At 34.5% G+C, this 18,402-nt stretch overlaps 1 protein-coding gene across 5 annotated transcripts in view; it reads right to left on the bottom strand.

Moving 5' to 3' along the window:
- Positions 1-18,402, bottom strand: part of Tomosyn (syntaxin-binding protein tomosyn) — a 772,563-nt gene that overhangs the window by 88,476 nt on the left and 665,685 nt on the right. Inside the window, exon 14 of one of the 5 annotated variants that reach the window (XM_068372637.1) lies at positions 7,460-7,478. The exons of the other annotated variants lie outside the window; for them this stretch is intronic. Coding sequence (XP_068228738.1) covers positions 7,460-7,478 — 19 coding nt within the window. The remainder of the gene's footprint in view (positions 1-7,459; positions 7,479-18,402) is intronic. 5 annotated transcript variants of the gene reach the window in all.

The following is an 18,402-nucleotide window of genomic DNA, read 5'->3' as shown; positions in this document are numbered from 1 at the left end:
ATCAGACAATGGCTGGGTTAAGTAAAATTTGGAAATCAAATCACCTAAAATTACATATAAAAATCAGACTATACATCAGTTTAGTGAGATCGGTGTTCCTATGTGGACATGAGTCATGGTATAACGATGAAACAATATCCAACAGACTTTGAAGATTTGAGAACAAAGCACTCAGAACAATATTGGGAGTTAAATGGCAGGACGGGATTAGAAATGAAACTATAAGAGAGATTACTAGAGTGCCATATGTGGATGAGATCATGGTGAGGGGTGGAAGGAGATGGTTTAGGCATGCTCTTCACACTCCCCAAAGAGAGATTATATTAGTTCACCAAACTTTCAACTGGCCTACACAAGGCACTAGAATAGTTGGAAGACCCAGGTCTACATGGCTGAGGACTATTAAAGTGAAGTACATGATGAATGGAGAAGTATTGATTTAATCAAAATAGAGACGACTGGTGAAACCTAACCGAGGCCCTTTGCATCAATAGACATAGGAGGAGAGGATGATTATGATGAAAAGAAATAAAAAACAAAAAAAAATTCTGACCATCTGGTTTTCACGTATTTGTTGTTCCCAGTCGACGTTGACACTAACAAAGAAATTACAACAGGTGCAACATACTGTTGTTGGTAAAAGCAGTTAGTAATAGCAAGAAAATAAAATGGGTAATTTTTTTAATTTTCAAGGGGTAACATCGACTTAATCAAGCTTCCAGAGACGAAATCAATATGAACATCAGGGTAGTTTATAGAAATAAAAGGGGTGGGTAAAAGATCGGTAACTTGGGCAAATTTAGCTAAAGCAAGAGGAATCTGACTGGGATAGCAGTTCTGATGACTGCTACCCCAAAATGAGAATGGCAATCTGGGGTAATTTTCTGTACTTCAAATACTGAAGCATACACACATGACATTTTTCAATAATTAATGTTAGGTGTTATTCATTAATATTGTATATATAATTCCATTTAAGGCAAATATGGATGCATAAAATTATTAGTTTACTAACGTCCAACAGGCAAATGTTAATCCTAATTTTAACATAAAATTCAGATGCTGTTTGAACCTAAAACATATGTTGTGGCATTGAGTGTAACTAGGAAGTTATGCACTGTAAATCAAAACTTGAAAACCTGCAACTCAAAAAAAATTTGACTCAAACATTTCATAGACAGTTTTTATCCTATCTTTTACTGAATCTTCCAAAAACTAATATGACTGCTGAAATGATTTAGATAATACTGTTTAGGTAAATGGAATAAATTCAACATTAAAAATTTGTTATTTATAAATATTCTAAAATAACACTGAAATTTAAACTTTCTAGTTTATTCAAGAATTTCCGTAAAGAAAGTCAGATAAAAATATAGACAAAATTAACATTTGATGGCTAGTATCAAGTGCAAAGATTTGCAAGCATATTTTAGTTTCTTTTGTGACTTTTTAATCAGGGAAGTTGGCCAATTTAGGAGGGCTGATATTTTTTGAAATTTCAATGCCTGGTGCAAATGCTTAATTTCTTTTTATCAATAAAATTAATGCAAGAACCTAATCCAGATCTCATAACAGAAACAAATCTATAAAACCCTTAGGTTTTTGGAATAAAATTTGTTGCATGTTTAATCTTGCCATATACCTTCAAAATGTGAGAATGAAGTGGCAAATTTGAACCCTGCCAGGTATACCAAAAAGTTATATTTTGTCATTCAGATACATCTAGGGTTTATCATCTTACATGAAATTACACAAGTAGAGATGCTTCTAACTTGCTATTCCATGCAAAGAGAGACCTAAATATCACATGAACCCACTTTATATTATCAATTCTGACTAATCAGTTGTGGTATGATTCACAGCATAAGCTTGTAGTTTGTTCCAAAATGAGTCTTTTTTTTATATGGGAATGACCACAGAACCTGGTTCAAACTTTCTTATATCCAGTTTCCATTTACTGGATTTAATCTGGTTACTTCTTTAGGTATATAGAGGCCTGCAAGTTTTTATTTACACCTTTGAGAATAAAATGTTTATATCAAATGATTCCTTGATCTTTGCCTTCATAGAATGTTAATCGAGACATTTTAGTCTCGTCTGGTATCTAAAGTGTTTGAATGAAGGTAGTTAGTTTGACTGCTCTTGCCTGTACAGCTTGTCCTTCCTCTGGGATAGCAATTAGAATTGGACAGTATACTGTAAGAGTTGGGTCTTACTGGAGGAAGAGGTTCCATTAGTCAATATTGATGGTAATTTTCCAACTAAAGTTACAAATATTAACCATGACAAACAAAAGCAATACCAAACTAAAATCAATTATTTTTATGAACATTTCTGAAACTAATGTGCTATTAAGAGCTTCCACTTAAATAAAATTAATAAAATTCCTATGCCATAACGTATGTAAAATCACTAGTAGTAGTGGAGGAGCTTAAGATGTGACTGGGTTATCTTCCAAACTTTTGCTAGATTCATAAAGAAAAATGTTATCTGATAATCTTTCATTAGGTCTTAGGACCCTGATATTCTAATTTCATTTTCAATTTTTATCAGTATTATTAACAAGTGTCCTAGTTAGAACAGACAACAATTTACTCGTATTCAATGAACAAAATTTGAATGGTTAGGTAACCTCACAACATTTAACTTCATTGAATATACACTAAGTGTCTATTTCACAGGGTTAAAGGTGGATATCCCCTAAAACTATTCATCTATGATGCATTTGCCAGAAATATCTTGTAATCAGAGATTTCAGAAAAAATTATACAATTATGGTTTTCAGATTTTTTAATTTTTGTTTATCAAAAGCTCCTACTAAGAGAATAAATGGAGTTTTAATACAGAAAAATTTACTATTTCTATACTCATCTAATGTTTATATTGCTGATAAGGAACAGTTAAAGAGGATTTAGTAAATGTCACTTCAGTATGGACGACATTGCTAGGGACCATGGCTTTTATAGAGAAGTTCATTCCAATGGGAAGCCTAAAGATGAGTTTTCAAATATCACCTAAATTGAAACAGGATATTCGATCTAGAAAATTTCTATTCCACTGATAAAGGCCCAACTTCAATTGTTGAGTTAGTGGGACAATCCTTGTTGGTTATCTAAGGGCGTTTCCTTGGATGTGAGGAGTCCAGACATCTCTCTCTTTGCGGATCCTTCACAGTTAAGATGAGTTGCAACTCTTGGTTTTCTCTATCTGTTAGGGAAGTGGAAGATTAAAAAATCAACTCTTCATATCAAATGCCCATACCTTCTAATGTTGTTCAAAGCTCTACAGGCTCAGGAATCACTGGTGATAGGAATTATTATTATTGAGGAGATTTACCAGCCCAACTAGAGATAGGAAAAGGCATGGCAGCATTAGCTTATGTCCAGAAACAGGGGAACCAGGTCGGAATCACTATACTAGATTGGAGAAGTTCTATTGGAATGGACATATTTGAAAGGCTTTGTTCTTCTCCCTTGGGTTACCCACGAGAAATCGAACATCTTAGCTAATCAGTTAAGCAGGGTAAACCAGATTCTTCCAAAGAAATGTTACTGCATCAGTCAAGTGTGTCTAAAAATTTGGAATTGCTGGGGATGACCAAATATGGACATGTTGCAACATCTCTAAACAAAAACATAAGTGTACTGCTCACCAGTTCTAAGTTCTTTAGCATGGAAAGTGGAAGCCCTGTTACAGGACTAGTCAAGTCTGGAACTGTACAATTTCCCTCCATTTTTCATGAATTGAGCTGTGATAAACAAGTTCAGTGTCTACGAAAAGCAGGATGACTCTAGTGGCTCCCTTTTGGCCTCAAAGACAGTGGATTACAGATCTGTGGCTTATGTTGTCAGAATATCTGAGAAGATGGCCATATAAAACCAATCTTCTCAGACAATCACTTTTGAGAGCGATGCATCCAACAGCTGCTGATGATTAACCAAGTAATCCTAGGGCCTTCCAAAAAACCCATGCCCTGCTCACCAGGATAGTAAGGTTGGGTTTTTTCAGTGAAATCTAGAAAGTTACATTCATGGCTTGCAATTGATACCAACAACAATTAACCACATGGAGACTGTCCATCCTATTCTCCAAGATAAAGGATTTTTGAAAAAGGAAGGTAGCATTACGTCAGAGAATAGATTTCTTTGTCCTGTGAGAACTGTTAAGAGTTATCTGGTTACGGCTCATCTTGTCTCTGCCTTCACGTACACCAAATAGTCTGGCCTATTCTTTCCCCATTCTCCTCTGTCCCCATACACCTGACAACACTAAGATTACCAAACAGTTCTTCTTCACACAAGGGGTTAACTACTGTACTGTAATTATTTAGAGGCTACTTTCCTCTAGTTTTGGGTAGTGCCATAGCCTCTGTACCATGGCCTTTCACTGTCTTGGATTAAAGTTCTCTTGCTTGAGGGTACACTTGAGCACAATGTTCTATCTTATTTCTCTTCCTCTTTTTTTTTTATAGCATATATATGAAAGATCTAATTTAAAGTTGATACTGTTTTTTTAAAATATACATTAATTGTTTATTACTTCACTTGTAGTTTATTTATTTCCTTGTTTCCTTTCTTCATTGGGTTATTTTTCCCTGTCGGAGCCATTTGGATTATGGCATCTTGCTTTGGGGTCTGTTGTTGCTGCAAATGGCGGAGTGGAAGCAGATGTACATCACAGAGTGAATGAAGGATGCAAAGTATTGGGGGCAGTGAAGGGAGTGGTAAAGAATAGAGGTTTAGGCATGAATGTAAAGAGAGTTCTGTATGAGAAAGTGATTCTGTGATATATGGATCGGAGTTGTGGGGAATAAAAGTTACGGAGAGACAGAAATTGAATGTGTTTGAGATGAAGTGTCTGAGGAGTATGGCTGGTGTATTTCAAGTAGATAGGGTTAGGAACGAAGTAGTAAGGGTGAGAACAGTTGCAAGAAATGATTTAGCAGCTAGAGGGGATATAAATGTGTTGAGGTGTATGGACATGTTGAGAGAATGAAAAATGACTATCTGCTAAAGAGGGTGATGAATGCAAGAGTTGATGTGAGAAGTGCAAGAGGAAGGCCAAGGTTTGGGTGGATGAATGGAGTGAAGAAAGCTTTGAGTGATAGGAGGAAAGATATGAGAGAGGTAAGAGAGCGTGCTAGAAATAAGAATGAATGGCAAACGATTAGGATGCAGTTCCAATACGCCCTGTTGCTTCCTCCGGTTGCCTTGGATGGCCGCGGAGGTAGTAGCAGTTGGGGATTCAGCGTTATGAAGCTTCATCTGAGGTGGATAACAGGGGAGGGTGGGCTGTGGCACCCTACAGTACCAGCTGAACTCGATTGTGAGTTCCTCGTCAAGCTGGGAGGAGCGTAGAGAGGAAAGGTCCCCTCATTTCATTTGTTTGATGTCGGCTACCCCAAAAATTGGGGAAGTGCCTTGGTATAAAGTGATAATAATAATAATAATAATAACAATAATAATAATAATAATAATAATTTGGACAAGACTACAGCCATTAGAGGTGAGGTTCCTAAATTGTTGAGTGGGGTTAAGATTTCAAATACTCCTTTGTCCAAAAATATTTTGTGCTTTCTTGTTAAAAGTTTAGTCACAGAGAGGCTCACAAGGAATTGGATCTGAGACAGACGAAAGTCTTGAAGGTTAGGGTTCATGATATTGAATATTGAAAATGTAACTACTACTTTAATTTCTTAAAGAATCTCCAATCTTACTTAGCAGCATACCAAATCAGTATTGGCTAAGCACTATCTGAAAAGAAACCTGGTTTTCTCATCCAAATTGCTGGGCTTTAGGTGCTATTGTAGCTGCAGCCTACCCCGGGTTCTGCAACCTTGATAGGGATTTGGCGAACCCTTTAGGTCTACCTACTGAGGCATAAGCAGTCACTGCTTGGCCCTCCCTGGTTCTAGCTTGATGAAGAGGGGGTTTGGGTGCATATCATATGTATATAATATAAGGTCAACCTCTGAGGCATTGTCCTGTCTCTAGAGCATTGCCCTGTCCCTTGTCTTTGCAATTCATGAGGGACCTTTAAACCTTTAAATATGAATTTTCTGTTCTGTATCTCCAATTAGATATAGAATTAATTTTTTCTTTGAAATACATGGTTTTGGGTAATATACAGTGTATGAAAAGTGTATAGTTTGATAGTGGGGTTGTATTTGGGGACACAACCTTTTGAGGCTACATTTATTACAGACTTAATTTACTGATGTTTTTTTATCATGGTACTAAACTAAGAGGGAAGTTCAAGTATATTTCTTTGGGACTACACATCCTATCTCTTTCCTTCACTAACCCACTTCCATTAGATTTTACGAGTCCCTATGAACATCAGGAGAGTTTCATAGAAATAAAAGGAATTCTAATAATAAAATTTATTATATGTATTTCTATACTTGTCCGATGCTCATATACTGTACAGGCCCACTCTCCTCCATACTGACTAGAGACTGAAAAGACAAAGCATCTGTAGTGAACCTAAAACTAGGTTATTGCCATTAACTATGAGATTGGCTCAATACTGTACTAAAGGCCTAGGCCTATTGAAAGGATATAAAATGGTTAATTTTCAGTTTTAAGGTAAATGTTGATATAAACCAAGCCTCAAGGGTAGAGAAGCATTATGAACACCAGGCAAGTATAGAAATATTTTTTTTTTTTTAAATGAAAATTTTTTTGTTTAAATTATTTATAACTGTTGCCGATTTGCTTCTTTAAGTGCATCTTCGTTTCCTTTACTGCTAACGCAAGCAAGGCTTACACATATTTTAAATTCTACATAAGCTTCATGTAACTTTTAAAAGGAATTTTTAATCTGATGGAGAATAAAATTACTGAGGCTGTAATTTTTAAGTGCTTCTACAGCACTTCTAGAATAGCTAGATATTGCAAAAAGTTGTGAAGGTGTATCTTTACCAATTTTCTGCTGAGAAAACAGATGCTGTATTACAAAATTAAAACTGATTTTTCTAATCTGGAAATAGTGTATAGCAGGATCTTCCACACTAGCACAATATTTGGACATATTTGTAATAATAATTATACCTATTATTTCCTCAAGTCTTTGCTCTTGCCTATGTATAACAGGGAGTACAATATATTCTGACAGTACATTGCAACAAATTCACAAATTAAAAAAAAATAGTTAAAAATAATTACAGTGTACTTATGCCTACAAAATTATCATCAATAAAATTCCCTGGACTAATCCTAGATTATACTTGGTACCGCCATAACACTCTGTACTAAATCCATGTCTTAGTATAATCTTTGTTATGTGTAAAATTCTTTTAAGCACGTTTAACATTTAAAATTCCATCATAACTCCTGAGACAAGATTCAAAACAAGAAAGCAAGCAATACAGGCTGAAGTGGTTAACCTCACCTTCTGGTCAAACTGCAGTATACTTCTTTCAAATAAGTTAACAGCAAAACAGTTAATGCCAACTCACCTTCAGGGCTTTGGGAGTCCTGAAAAAAAATATGACCTCCTTCAACATGGATAAGAAAATATATGAAGCCATAAAAATGGCAAGTTCAAGTCTGAGGGAGGGTTAAGGAAGTACCACTGCTCAAGTCAATGGTCCTTCATATGATACAAGAGACAGAATCAATAAGCGCTGGTGTAGATAAGTAAACACCCAATACACTGACATTCCTATTTAGTTAATAATAGTACTGTAGGTAGTTTGTCAGTAAAGGCCCTTATATGCAGTCAATCATGATTATAAAATCTTGGATTGTGCAAGATATCCTTTGTGAGAGGATAAGTGATTTTTTTTTCTCACAAGCAATTAGGTTACATCCAACAACGTTTGATGTTTTAGGTTCCATCGTAGTGGTTACACAATCATTAGTAATTGTTAATGATGACAATTGAGCAAACAACACAAGAGTTTTGTTTGATAATGAACACAAGAAACAGATAAGTTCAGGAGAAATTTCCAACATAAATGTAAGAAGCATATTTTACTCCAAATTTATCAGGTAGTTATTGGAAATAAACGTAAGTGTCACTCGGTTCTTAATTTGATCCTTCAAATAATATTAATTTTCTTCTGTGAGAGGCATAATCATTTCCAGCAAAGTGGTAAAATTTTTCTTTCCATATGTAATGAAAATTCTTGTAGTCTGCAGAAGAGATAACCAACTGGCTAGGTTTTAATGTGTGAATTTTTTATGGTACTCTATCTTAGTTCTTTTCTTCCTTTCTAAACATATTGTTTAAAGATTGAATAAAGACTGTACATGTCTTCTCTTTACTTAACTTTACTGTTAAAGCTATTCTGGACAACTTGTATCTACATGTTGCACTAACTGTGTGTTGCCAAACCAATGATTACACAATCACAACTGACTGTTGGAGGGCCTTCAAAAAAAGAAAATATTTGAGATATAAAACCAGTGAACATCCCCTTCAAAGAAAATTACATGTAAATAAAATATATATGGTACAAACATGCCAATTACATCTTTTTAATATTGATGGTTAAGAGAAATAAATTAATATTTTAAAAAATATAGTACCATATATCAAACACCTGAGAAAAAACCTACTTAAAGAATAATTAAGAGCTACTACCATTATTAAATAACACCTCATACTCCATATCAAAAGTAAGTACAGTACAGCAGAAACAACAAATACATACTACCGTTTAACTAATAATAATGCACAACCAGAGAGCAGTCAGTTTGTTTTAGAAAACATACCAGCTTTGTGAAAAACCCAGTTAGAAGATAGAAAAGTCAGTAACAACGATCATTTGTTTTGAAACACTAGCCTAGAATCAAAGGTGATAATGATAATTCTTAATCCTAATAAACACTGTGGAAGGTAGGAGTAGGAGTCAATACAAACTATTTTTGGTATCAGCGCACCTCGAGAAAGTACTTATAACTATTCTAGGTGGTATCTCCCTTATATTTCAATATAAAAATCTTGGGTATATAATCTTTTAAGACCTGCAATGTAGTCTGACTTTAGTCACAGAACCTTTAAATATCAACTGTCCAATGTAACCAGCCCCCCTACATTTCTTGTCTCAAATAAAAAGCCAGTTAATTATGCTCTAAGGGTAAAGATGTTAATGGATAGGTTAGTTTTGTTATGGGGAATTAAATTTGACAGTGATGATTAAGCTTTCTTTGAAAGAATGTGTACATAGGTACTGTTTTAAGAGTCTTTAATAAAGAATAGGAAAATGAAAAGACACGTGGTAAAAGTAAAAAACGCAAAATTCAGCAACATTTTCACCTACAGTTACTTAACCAAAGGTTGCATATAATGCTTTGGTAAATCCTATCCAATTCAAAGAAACTCCATGAAAAAGAAACATCTAGGTACCTTTGATTTTCTTACTCCTTTGAGAAACCAACTGATGCCTTCCAATTCCATTCACTTTGTATAAAAAGTCTACTATCACTTCTATCTCATCCAATGTCTAGGAACAAAAAATTGCAATTGCCTCCATTGTAGTTATAAAGGCTACTCGAAATTTGAGTAAAATATAAATACAATTCCTTAAAGTGACCAATGAACATAAATACCTAGGCAACCATCCATTAAATATCAGACAAATTACAAGGTCCTCTTTCTTTATATAAATTTGAAGTTAAGGTTATAAATGAAGGAACTAAACCTTTTAAACTGCTGACAATGTCAAATATTTTGAAGTCATATCAGAGTTTTTTGAGAGTTCCTGATGGCTTGAAGGTTTAATACTCCCTCTAGTCTCTATTTTTTCATCAATTAAGCTTGGTAAATCTCAAGCTAAGGTTAAAATATAAAATAAGAACAACAGTACTTCAATACAGAAAGTCCTAATAAGAATGACGAGGTTTTGTGGCAAAAACATATCATACGATTCAACAATGAATCGGAAAAAAATTCTTTCAAGCACTAAAGATGACATTTTTAACAACCAAGTTGATCAATAGATAGGAATGAACAATATATTATGAGCTGGCATGCTATTTTGCCCACATATTCAGTGATATGAAATTTTCTGCAATATAAATTGCATCATAACATTTAGTTTGTCATGAATTATTAGAAATTCTATGCAAGACAGAAACTTGACCTGTAACACTAAACAAGACAAAAGGTTACTTGTCTATTTATGAGAAAGGAGAACAATATGCTGACCAGCACTGTATGGGTGTAGAGATAAACCAGCTTTGAACAATGTAGCACTCAAACATAAGATAGCAGGTTAAATCTGTATAAATCAAATATCAAAAGGAATTTAATCGTTAACAAAATAATTTTACGATTTAAAATACTGTAAGTTCAACTAACCTTAAATAAGCAAGAAACCTTGTATTGGCTAAAAGGAAATGAGGGACTGTTGCTTCTTGATAAAACACAAAATAGACATACTGTACAGTAGTAGGAAACTATTATGAAAATAAAAGTGATTCCATAAATTGTAAATTACTCTACATGATATTCAAATACAATTTTGAAATACAAAAGGAAATGAAAAAGATTTATGCACACTAACATAAAAAATGCTTGAATATAACAAATATCTGGAACTAGTGAATAAAGATGGGAGAGCAGAACCTCTAATATTAAAGTATACTGTACCCAATAATCTAAATCCTAGCAACTGAAGAAAATCATCAAATACCCATAGAAATTCATTGCAATATAAATGATTATTAATAATAATTACATTTAATATAAGGAAATCAGAACAATTTAGTTTTTATAAGGATGATCCCATGAAACCTGTTTTGAAGCATACCAAGATAATTGATAATAGTAGGTCTTATGTAAGATTGGTATAGTATTCCTTGAAGGTTTGAGTGATACCACCCTAGAGGGATAAGAGATGCTTTCCTATGGTGCCTTGCTGATCTGTCTACACCAAGTAATATCTAACTTGGATTATTAGATAATGGCATTCAGTACCAGCACTACTGAGTAGCAAAGAATATCAAAATAACTCACCTTCCCAACATTAACGACGAGACCAAGTGCTTTTGATTATAAAACGAATTTTTCCCAACTCTTAATTTTGCGTCTGAGTTCTTACGACTAACTTATAGCTTCACATACGAAGTAATATTACAATCCTTGTTTACCCAATTCTTAAAAAATTTGCAGTGTTTACATATTCTATTAATAACATGAATGAATAACTTTTCTGCTTCAAGAATTTTAAGATCGCACGTGCTTTCAAATGCCGCCAACAACACAAAAAATTTTAAATGTGAATGGTACTGACCATAAATCTTACAATCACATAAGAAATGTGGCAAAAACCAATGTAGAAATACACCATTACCATAAAACCAAAGCTGTGAAAGCTTCTAGATTTTCTAAGGAACGATCACAAATACATTTCTCCTTTAAAATTTTAAAATGACAACACAGCTTATTTCAAGATTACTCTTAAATTACTTTTACGATTACAGAAGGGAGTCGACAAGATGTCTATCAACTTTTTCAGATTTATATTGGGGTTTCCCAAAGTACTTGCTGTAGCCCCAAAGAACATGGGAATTTTTTTCAAAAATAATTGTACACTATAGTAAGTAAATCTATACATACTAAATAAAGAAACAATATCAAAGAAACCAACAAATGGTTAATAGTTATCATCAGCATAGAGTTCAATATCACTAATCTTCGAACATAGAGCTTATAAGGTCAGCATCTAAATACAGGTATTTTATGTCTTGCTCTGATGACATCCTCTCTCATCTCACAATCTTCCAAAAGGTTCCACAAAGTAACATTACCCAAATTTTGATACTTCCTATCCTGTAACTGACACCAGCAAAAGTACAGTAGATTGTGTAAATAAATGAAGTAAATTTTTTCTTATTTCACGTTTTGTGGCTCTGCTTACTCATACTTTAGCAACAGATTTCATATATTTGATCTTACTATAAGCATTCATACCACATTTAAAAAATACCTTTGTTCATATATTCTCCTGAAAGCTGACATCTACAAATCAAACTAAAGTAATAAAACAATGGAAAAAAAAAGCCAAGTACCACTGATAGGTTGCCTAACAATACAGTTAAGGTAACAAAAAAAAGCTACTATTTTTAGACAGAGTACCAAATTAAACACAAAACTATACCATAAAAATCTGCATGATCATGGAAACCATAATTATGCATAAAAGTTTGTACTGCTAGGAACCACTAAATTTAGCCTATCAATAACATACGCCCATCTATTTTTTCTATTCCTTGCTCCTTATTACTTCCCTGATAAATTTCATTGTTTTGATACTAATTTTGCAATTTACTTTACTATATTTTCTTTTAAGTCAATTTATGACACCCATTTCTCTCTGTGAATCTGTGAATAAGTTTGGCAGTAAGAACAACCTTTCCAATGAATAAAATTGAGATTGAACATAGCCATTTTCTAATAATATCATCCAAAACTAAAAATACCCCCCAAAAATATGATAATTGATTTCTTTTTCATAGCTTATTCTTTACTTCTTTTTCATTTCCAAACTGGTTGCTTTACCTGTTGTTGCCCTTGGTCCCACAACATTCTGCTTTTCCAACAAGGATTGCAACTTGTCATATCATAAATAATAATATTATCATTATCATAATAATATCAATGATAACAATAATAAAACTAATAATAATAATAACAGAACAGTTGCTTGGTAAAATTGTTGTCTTTGGTGACATTCTATTCGGCTAACTAAAAACTTTACTGTATACGTACATTACTAAATTTTGTAAGAATACTTTTATATACTATTGCAAACTTATGAAAATCAACACTTTACTGTACTGTATACAAAATGGGCAAAAATTCTACTGGAAATTCTTTATATTCTGTAACTTGGATACCTGAGCCCTTTACTAATCTTCAACTACTATAATACTCCCTATTTGTCAGTAATTTCATATAAAGCAACGGTTTGAATTTACTAGAAATAAAACAGAAAACTATTAACCTATTACCTTAGAAATGAAATAATTAAAAAAAACAGAATTCTAATACAGTACTACAATTTATTTCTATACTCACCTGGCATTCATATTGCTTCTTCTCCAGAACTTACTTTAATTGACAAATTTTCACATTCTCTTTCCCTTTAGTAAACACATGCCCTTAGTAAAGGAAGGAACATTCTAGCGGTAAGAGGTAACCAACACACCAGTCTCTTTGTCTCTTCAGTTTCCATGACAAAATTATCCCTATCCTCTTGATACCACGAAGCAGTGGGGAGGAGAGTAGGCATGGACATGAACATCAGGTAAGTGAAGAAATAAGAAATAAGGTAACCGACACACCAGAATCTTTGCCTCCTTAGTTTCTAAGACAAAATTATCCCTAGCCTCTTGAAACCATAAGGCAGTGGGGAGGAGGATGGGCATGTATATAAACATCAAGTGAGTATAAAATAAGAAACTTTATTCTTAAAATTCTGTTTATTTCTATGCATCCCCTGATGTTCATATTGCTGACTTCCACACACTATTGGAAGTGGGATGCCAGTGAAGGAAAGAGATAGGATAGATTTAATTTAAAGCAATATACCAGTGTTAAGAGTTGCTAACCTGGTCTAGATTAGTTTTAACAAACCAACTGAAAATACAGATTGAAATATGGACTCGAGATTATTTACTAAAGCTACTAAAAATACCGGACTTTAGTTAGTATCCAAATGATAGTTCTTGATCTAAGTGATACTTTTGATTGATACCAAATTGATTTTAAAAAGAAAATTCCATATATTCATAGATAATAGTTATAAATTAACTGAAAACAAAATGAATTAGACCACATCTCTGTAGTCACTATGGGGACTAGAGCCTAGAAATCTTCATAAGAAAACCAGGATATTCAAAGATAATGTTTAGCAAAAAACAACTTGGTATGCCAAACAGCTGCAATTAGAACTCTTTCCAAATAGAGGTTTCTATAAAATGTAAGGGAAGTAATTGCACTACTAATATCATGCATCTTTTCTTTCAAACCTTTTATTAGATTTGGATCGAATTCTTTGTGAACTGTTGTGACCAAATTTCCAACTATGACTGATACTATATTTTTGGTTATAGGGTGATTAAGGAACCGAATCCCTGCAAAATAATTAAGGACATTGCCTCTTATACCTGAATTTGTGTCCAAACAACAATGCTCTTATAGGACAAAGAAACCTGCTTTTTGCTGAATTATTTTAATCAATGTTCAGACAGGATGTGAAAAATTTGACGCAAAAATTTTTTTGCCGCGTCATCAGCTATCCTTGGTCCTTGCTTGGCTGGAGAGGGGGGGAGACGTGCATTGATCATACGTATACATGGTCTGTCTCTAAGGCATTGTCCTGCTTGATAGGGCAGTGTCACTGTCCCTTGCCTCTGCCTTTCATAAGTGGCCTTTAAACCGGACAAAGTCCTCTTGTACTCCCCCACAAGGTTACTTTGACAGACAGAGTTGGTAGTACACTACTGTGTTTAGCTGAAGCTAATGCCAACCCAGCCAAGGCCGGTCACAAGACTAGTAAATGGGAAGGGTTGAGCGTGGGGTTAACACCCCCACCTCGGAAAACCTTTGTCGTCATGGAAACTCACGATAGGATTGAATCAGACTGATATAACGTTGACAACTCCTCGCAAAAAAGTGGACCCCTCAAATGGAAGACTCCTTTAAAGATTGGTACATGGAACGTTAGAAGTTTATAAAGCAGATATGCTAAAAGCCTGATAGAAGAATTGAGTAAATACGATTTGGATATTGCAGTACTACAGGAGGTGAGGTGGACTGAACATGGAGAATGTGCAATCGATAAACAATGTATACTGTATAGTGGATGACAAGATGGCAGACATGAACAAGGAGTTGGATTCTTTTTAACAGAGAAAGTTAGGAAGTCTCTTATTAGTTTTCATCCCATAAATGAAAGACTGGCAACAATTAGAATTAATTGTAAGTGGTTTGGAGTGACAGTTATTGGAAGCTATGCCTCTACAGAAGACAGTGAAGACCAAGATAAAGATCTGTTCTATGAAAAATTACAAGAAGTCATTAATGATATCCCAAAACATGATATGATAGCGCTTACTGGAGACTTCAATGCAAAGGTTTGGCAGAGAGACAGATGCATATGCACCTGCCATAGGAAGAGAAAGCCTACATGAACATTCAAGTGACAATGGAACACAACTGGTTTCCTTTGCGATCACCAATAATCTGATAATTGGTGAAACTCTCTTCCCCCACAAAGATATCAATAAGCATACATGGAAGTCACCAGACAATAGAACCTTCAACCAAATTGACCATGTTCTTTTCATCAGAAAACACCGCAGGTCACTACAAGACGTCAGAAGTCTACAAGGAGCAGACTGTGACACTGATCATTATTTCGCAAGGGCAAAATTTAAAGCAAAACTGTGCACAAGAAAATCAGAATAAGTAGAAAAAAGAAATAGGTATGATGTACAAAAGCTGAAAGAAGTGGCAGTAAAGGACAATTTTCAAATAAAACTCACTAACCAATTTCAAATGCTTGAGATGTTAGACAATGATGCAGACGCAGAAAATGTACATACAAAATGGCAAGCAATTGAAGAAACAGTTAAGGAGGCAGCAGAGGATGAAGTTGGATATATACAAGGAAGAAGAAATGCCCACTGGTATGATAATGAATGCAGGGAGGTGGTGGAGAGGAGGAAACAAGTTAGAGCCAAGGTATTACAAGCCCCAAGAGATGAAGGCTGGAGAGAGGAATCCCGACAAGAAAACAAAAATGTAAATAGAATTTTAAAGAAGGAAAAAGCACCAAAAACTGAATGATGAACTTGACATCATTGATGAAAACAGAAAACGAGGCAGAGTAAGACAACATTACCAAGGAGTCCACAAACTAAAAGGGAGTTACTGTATCAAGCTAGAACACAAAAGATTAAAGATAAAGATGGAGAAATACTCACGAGAGATGAGGATGTGATGAAGAGATGGGAGCAGTATTAACTACTGAACAGACCTGACCTAGTAAATCCCATTAATGAGAAGACTTATTATGGCCCTGAATTAGAATTGGAGCTGCCCACTAGAGTGGAAACAAATAAAGCAATTAAAAGTTTGAAAAATAATAAAAGCCCAGGTAATGATAACATCCCAGCAAAGCTTTGGAAATATGGGGGTGAAGTGATTCAAGAAAAACTTCATGATCTGATGGTGACAATCTGGAATGAAGAAATTACTCCAGATCAGTGGGAGGAAGGAATATTTATCCCGATACATAAAAAGGGAGACAGATTAATCTGCAGTAATTATCGAGGTATTTGTTTACTACCTACAACATATAAGATATTTACAATACTTATATACCACAGACTTACCACTTATGCAGAAAGTATAATCGGAGAATATGAGCGTGATTTGCGAGCTGGACGGTCTACCATTGACCAAATATTCTCCCTCAGACAAGTCAGAAAAATACCGGGAATATAATAAAACAACAAACGCAATTATTCATAGACTTCAAACAGACATATGACAGCATACACCGAACATCAATTTAGAATATAATGAGAGAATTCGTAATACCCTCAAAACTCATAAGGGTAACGAAAGCCTGTTATAAAAATACCCTATGCTCAGTTAGATGCGGTTCAAGATATACTACCACTTTTCAGGGGAAAAGCTGCCTGAAACAAGGATGCATCCTATCCCCCCCTTCTCTTCAACCTGGTAATGGAAAAGGTAGCAAGAAGCATAACTGCCAGGCCAAGAGGGGTCACTTTTAATAACGTAAGAATTAACGGCTTAAGCTATGATGATGACATAGATATCATAGGGGTCAACCTCAGGGAGGTGGAGAACCTAACAACAGTTCAAAACAATGGCTTGCCAGGTGGGAATAGACATAAATAAAGGCAAAACTAAAATCATGGAAGTAGCAAGAACACCGCAATTACAGGGAAATGTAGATCTTGCAGGCATCAGAATTGAAACAGTAGAGTCCTTTAAATATCTGGGTGCTATTATGTTGCAGAATAATGGAAAGGCCGAAGAAGTTACAGCAAGGATTAGAGCAGCCAATATTTCAGCCTTACAGACCTTTTTAAACGATGATCAATCTTCTGTTAAACAAAATTGAGAATATATAACACAGTTATCAAACCATTTTTGATATATGGATGCGAGACATGGTCTCTTAACAAAATCAGAGAAAAAATTAGAAATTTTTGAGAATGGGATTCTGAGAAGAATAGAGTGGCCCATCTATGACCAAGAAATAAATGGATGGAGAAGACGACATAATAGAGAAATAAGAAATAGTATAAACCTATCACGAGCGGTTATGGGTCAAAATGTGGCCTAAGTACCACCTGAGTAAGTAAGTAAAGCTAATGCCAACAGGAAAAGGGTTTAGCAGTAAGATCTTTAAGACAAAGACTCCATTTATTTATAATTTGGATCTTTTAAATACTGTTAAAACCCATCCAAACTTCAGAAAATTTACCTTAATACTGCAGACCTTTCAGAACTGAATGGTATAATACAACTGATAAAATACCTGAAAAGAGTAGATTTAATGCAAGATGCTTGAGCATTGTATTAAGCATGGGTCTATATCCCTCAATGGCTAAAATCGAAAGTTTTGTATCATAAAAAGGGAAGCGTAAAAATTTAACAATATCTAAACTAGACATTGACATAACTCTTAGCCTTACACCAATGAAAATAAACATTCTTTTGTTTTGAGATGGAATAGAGGAAGACTGTCTCTTAGAACCTATAATAGACAGTAAAGAAGGTTTCAGAAACTCTGTTTCTGAGAATACAGTGCATAGTCTCCATGTGGTCAGATGTAGCAAGGATGGGTTTGGATGAATTACCTTTGATTAAAGTTATTTGAGCTAGTTGGCTATGTACGGCAACCTTTTTGGACACTGACAACAGGTGCCAATCTGTAATCCATTCCCCCTGTGGCCATAAAGGAGGTTTTAGCCTCACCATGCTGTTTGCAGAAATCCTGAATTTGTTTAATACTTGCCATCTATGGCAAACTGTGGGAATGATAAGAAGATAAAAGTGCTTATTTTATGAGAGGAGTACTAAAATATGTAGGTTAACATCTTGGCACAAAAGTAAAGGAAAAGAAGAGGTTGGATGTACTTATATTACTGAGAGGAGAAGTATAAGATCCAAGCTATCATTCTAGTTTAAAGCCTTGCAAATTCTAGGTGTCTAAAATAACGGCTAGAAATATGGAAGACTGATGTTATTGTTATTGAAATGAAAAGTAAATACAGAATTTGAGGCTCTGCAGGAACTCAGATCTGATAAATACCATGTATCACTAGACTTTACACAGAAAAGTAAGTTAAAACCACTAGTTACCACTTTAACTTAGTATAGGGCTTGAAAAAGTGCAGGATAGTC

This window comes from Palaemon carinicauda, chromosome 4, assembly GCF_036898095.1.
Source record: "Palaemon carinicauda isolate YSFRI2023 chromosome 4, ASM3689809v2, whole genome shotgun sequence".
NCBI classification, from domain to species: Eukaryota; Metazoa; Arthropoda; class Malacostraca; order Decapoda; family Palaemonidae; genus Palaemon; species Palaemon carinicauda.
Note: the sequence above shows the minus strand (reverse complement) of the source record. Positions and strands in the feature narration are given on the sequence as shown.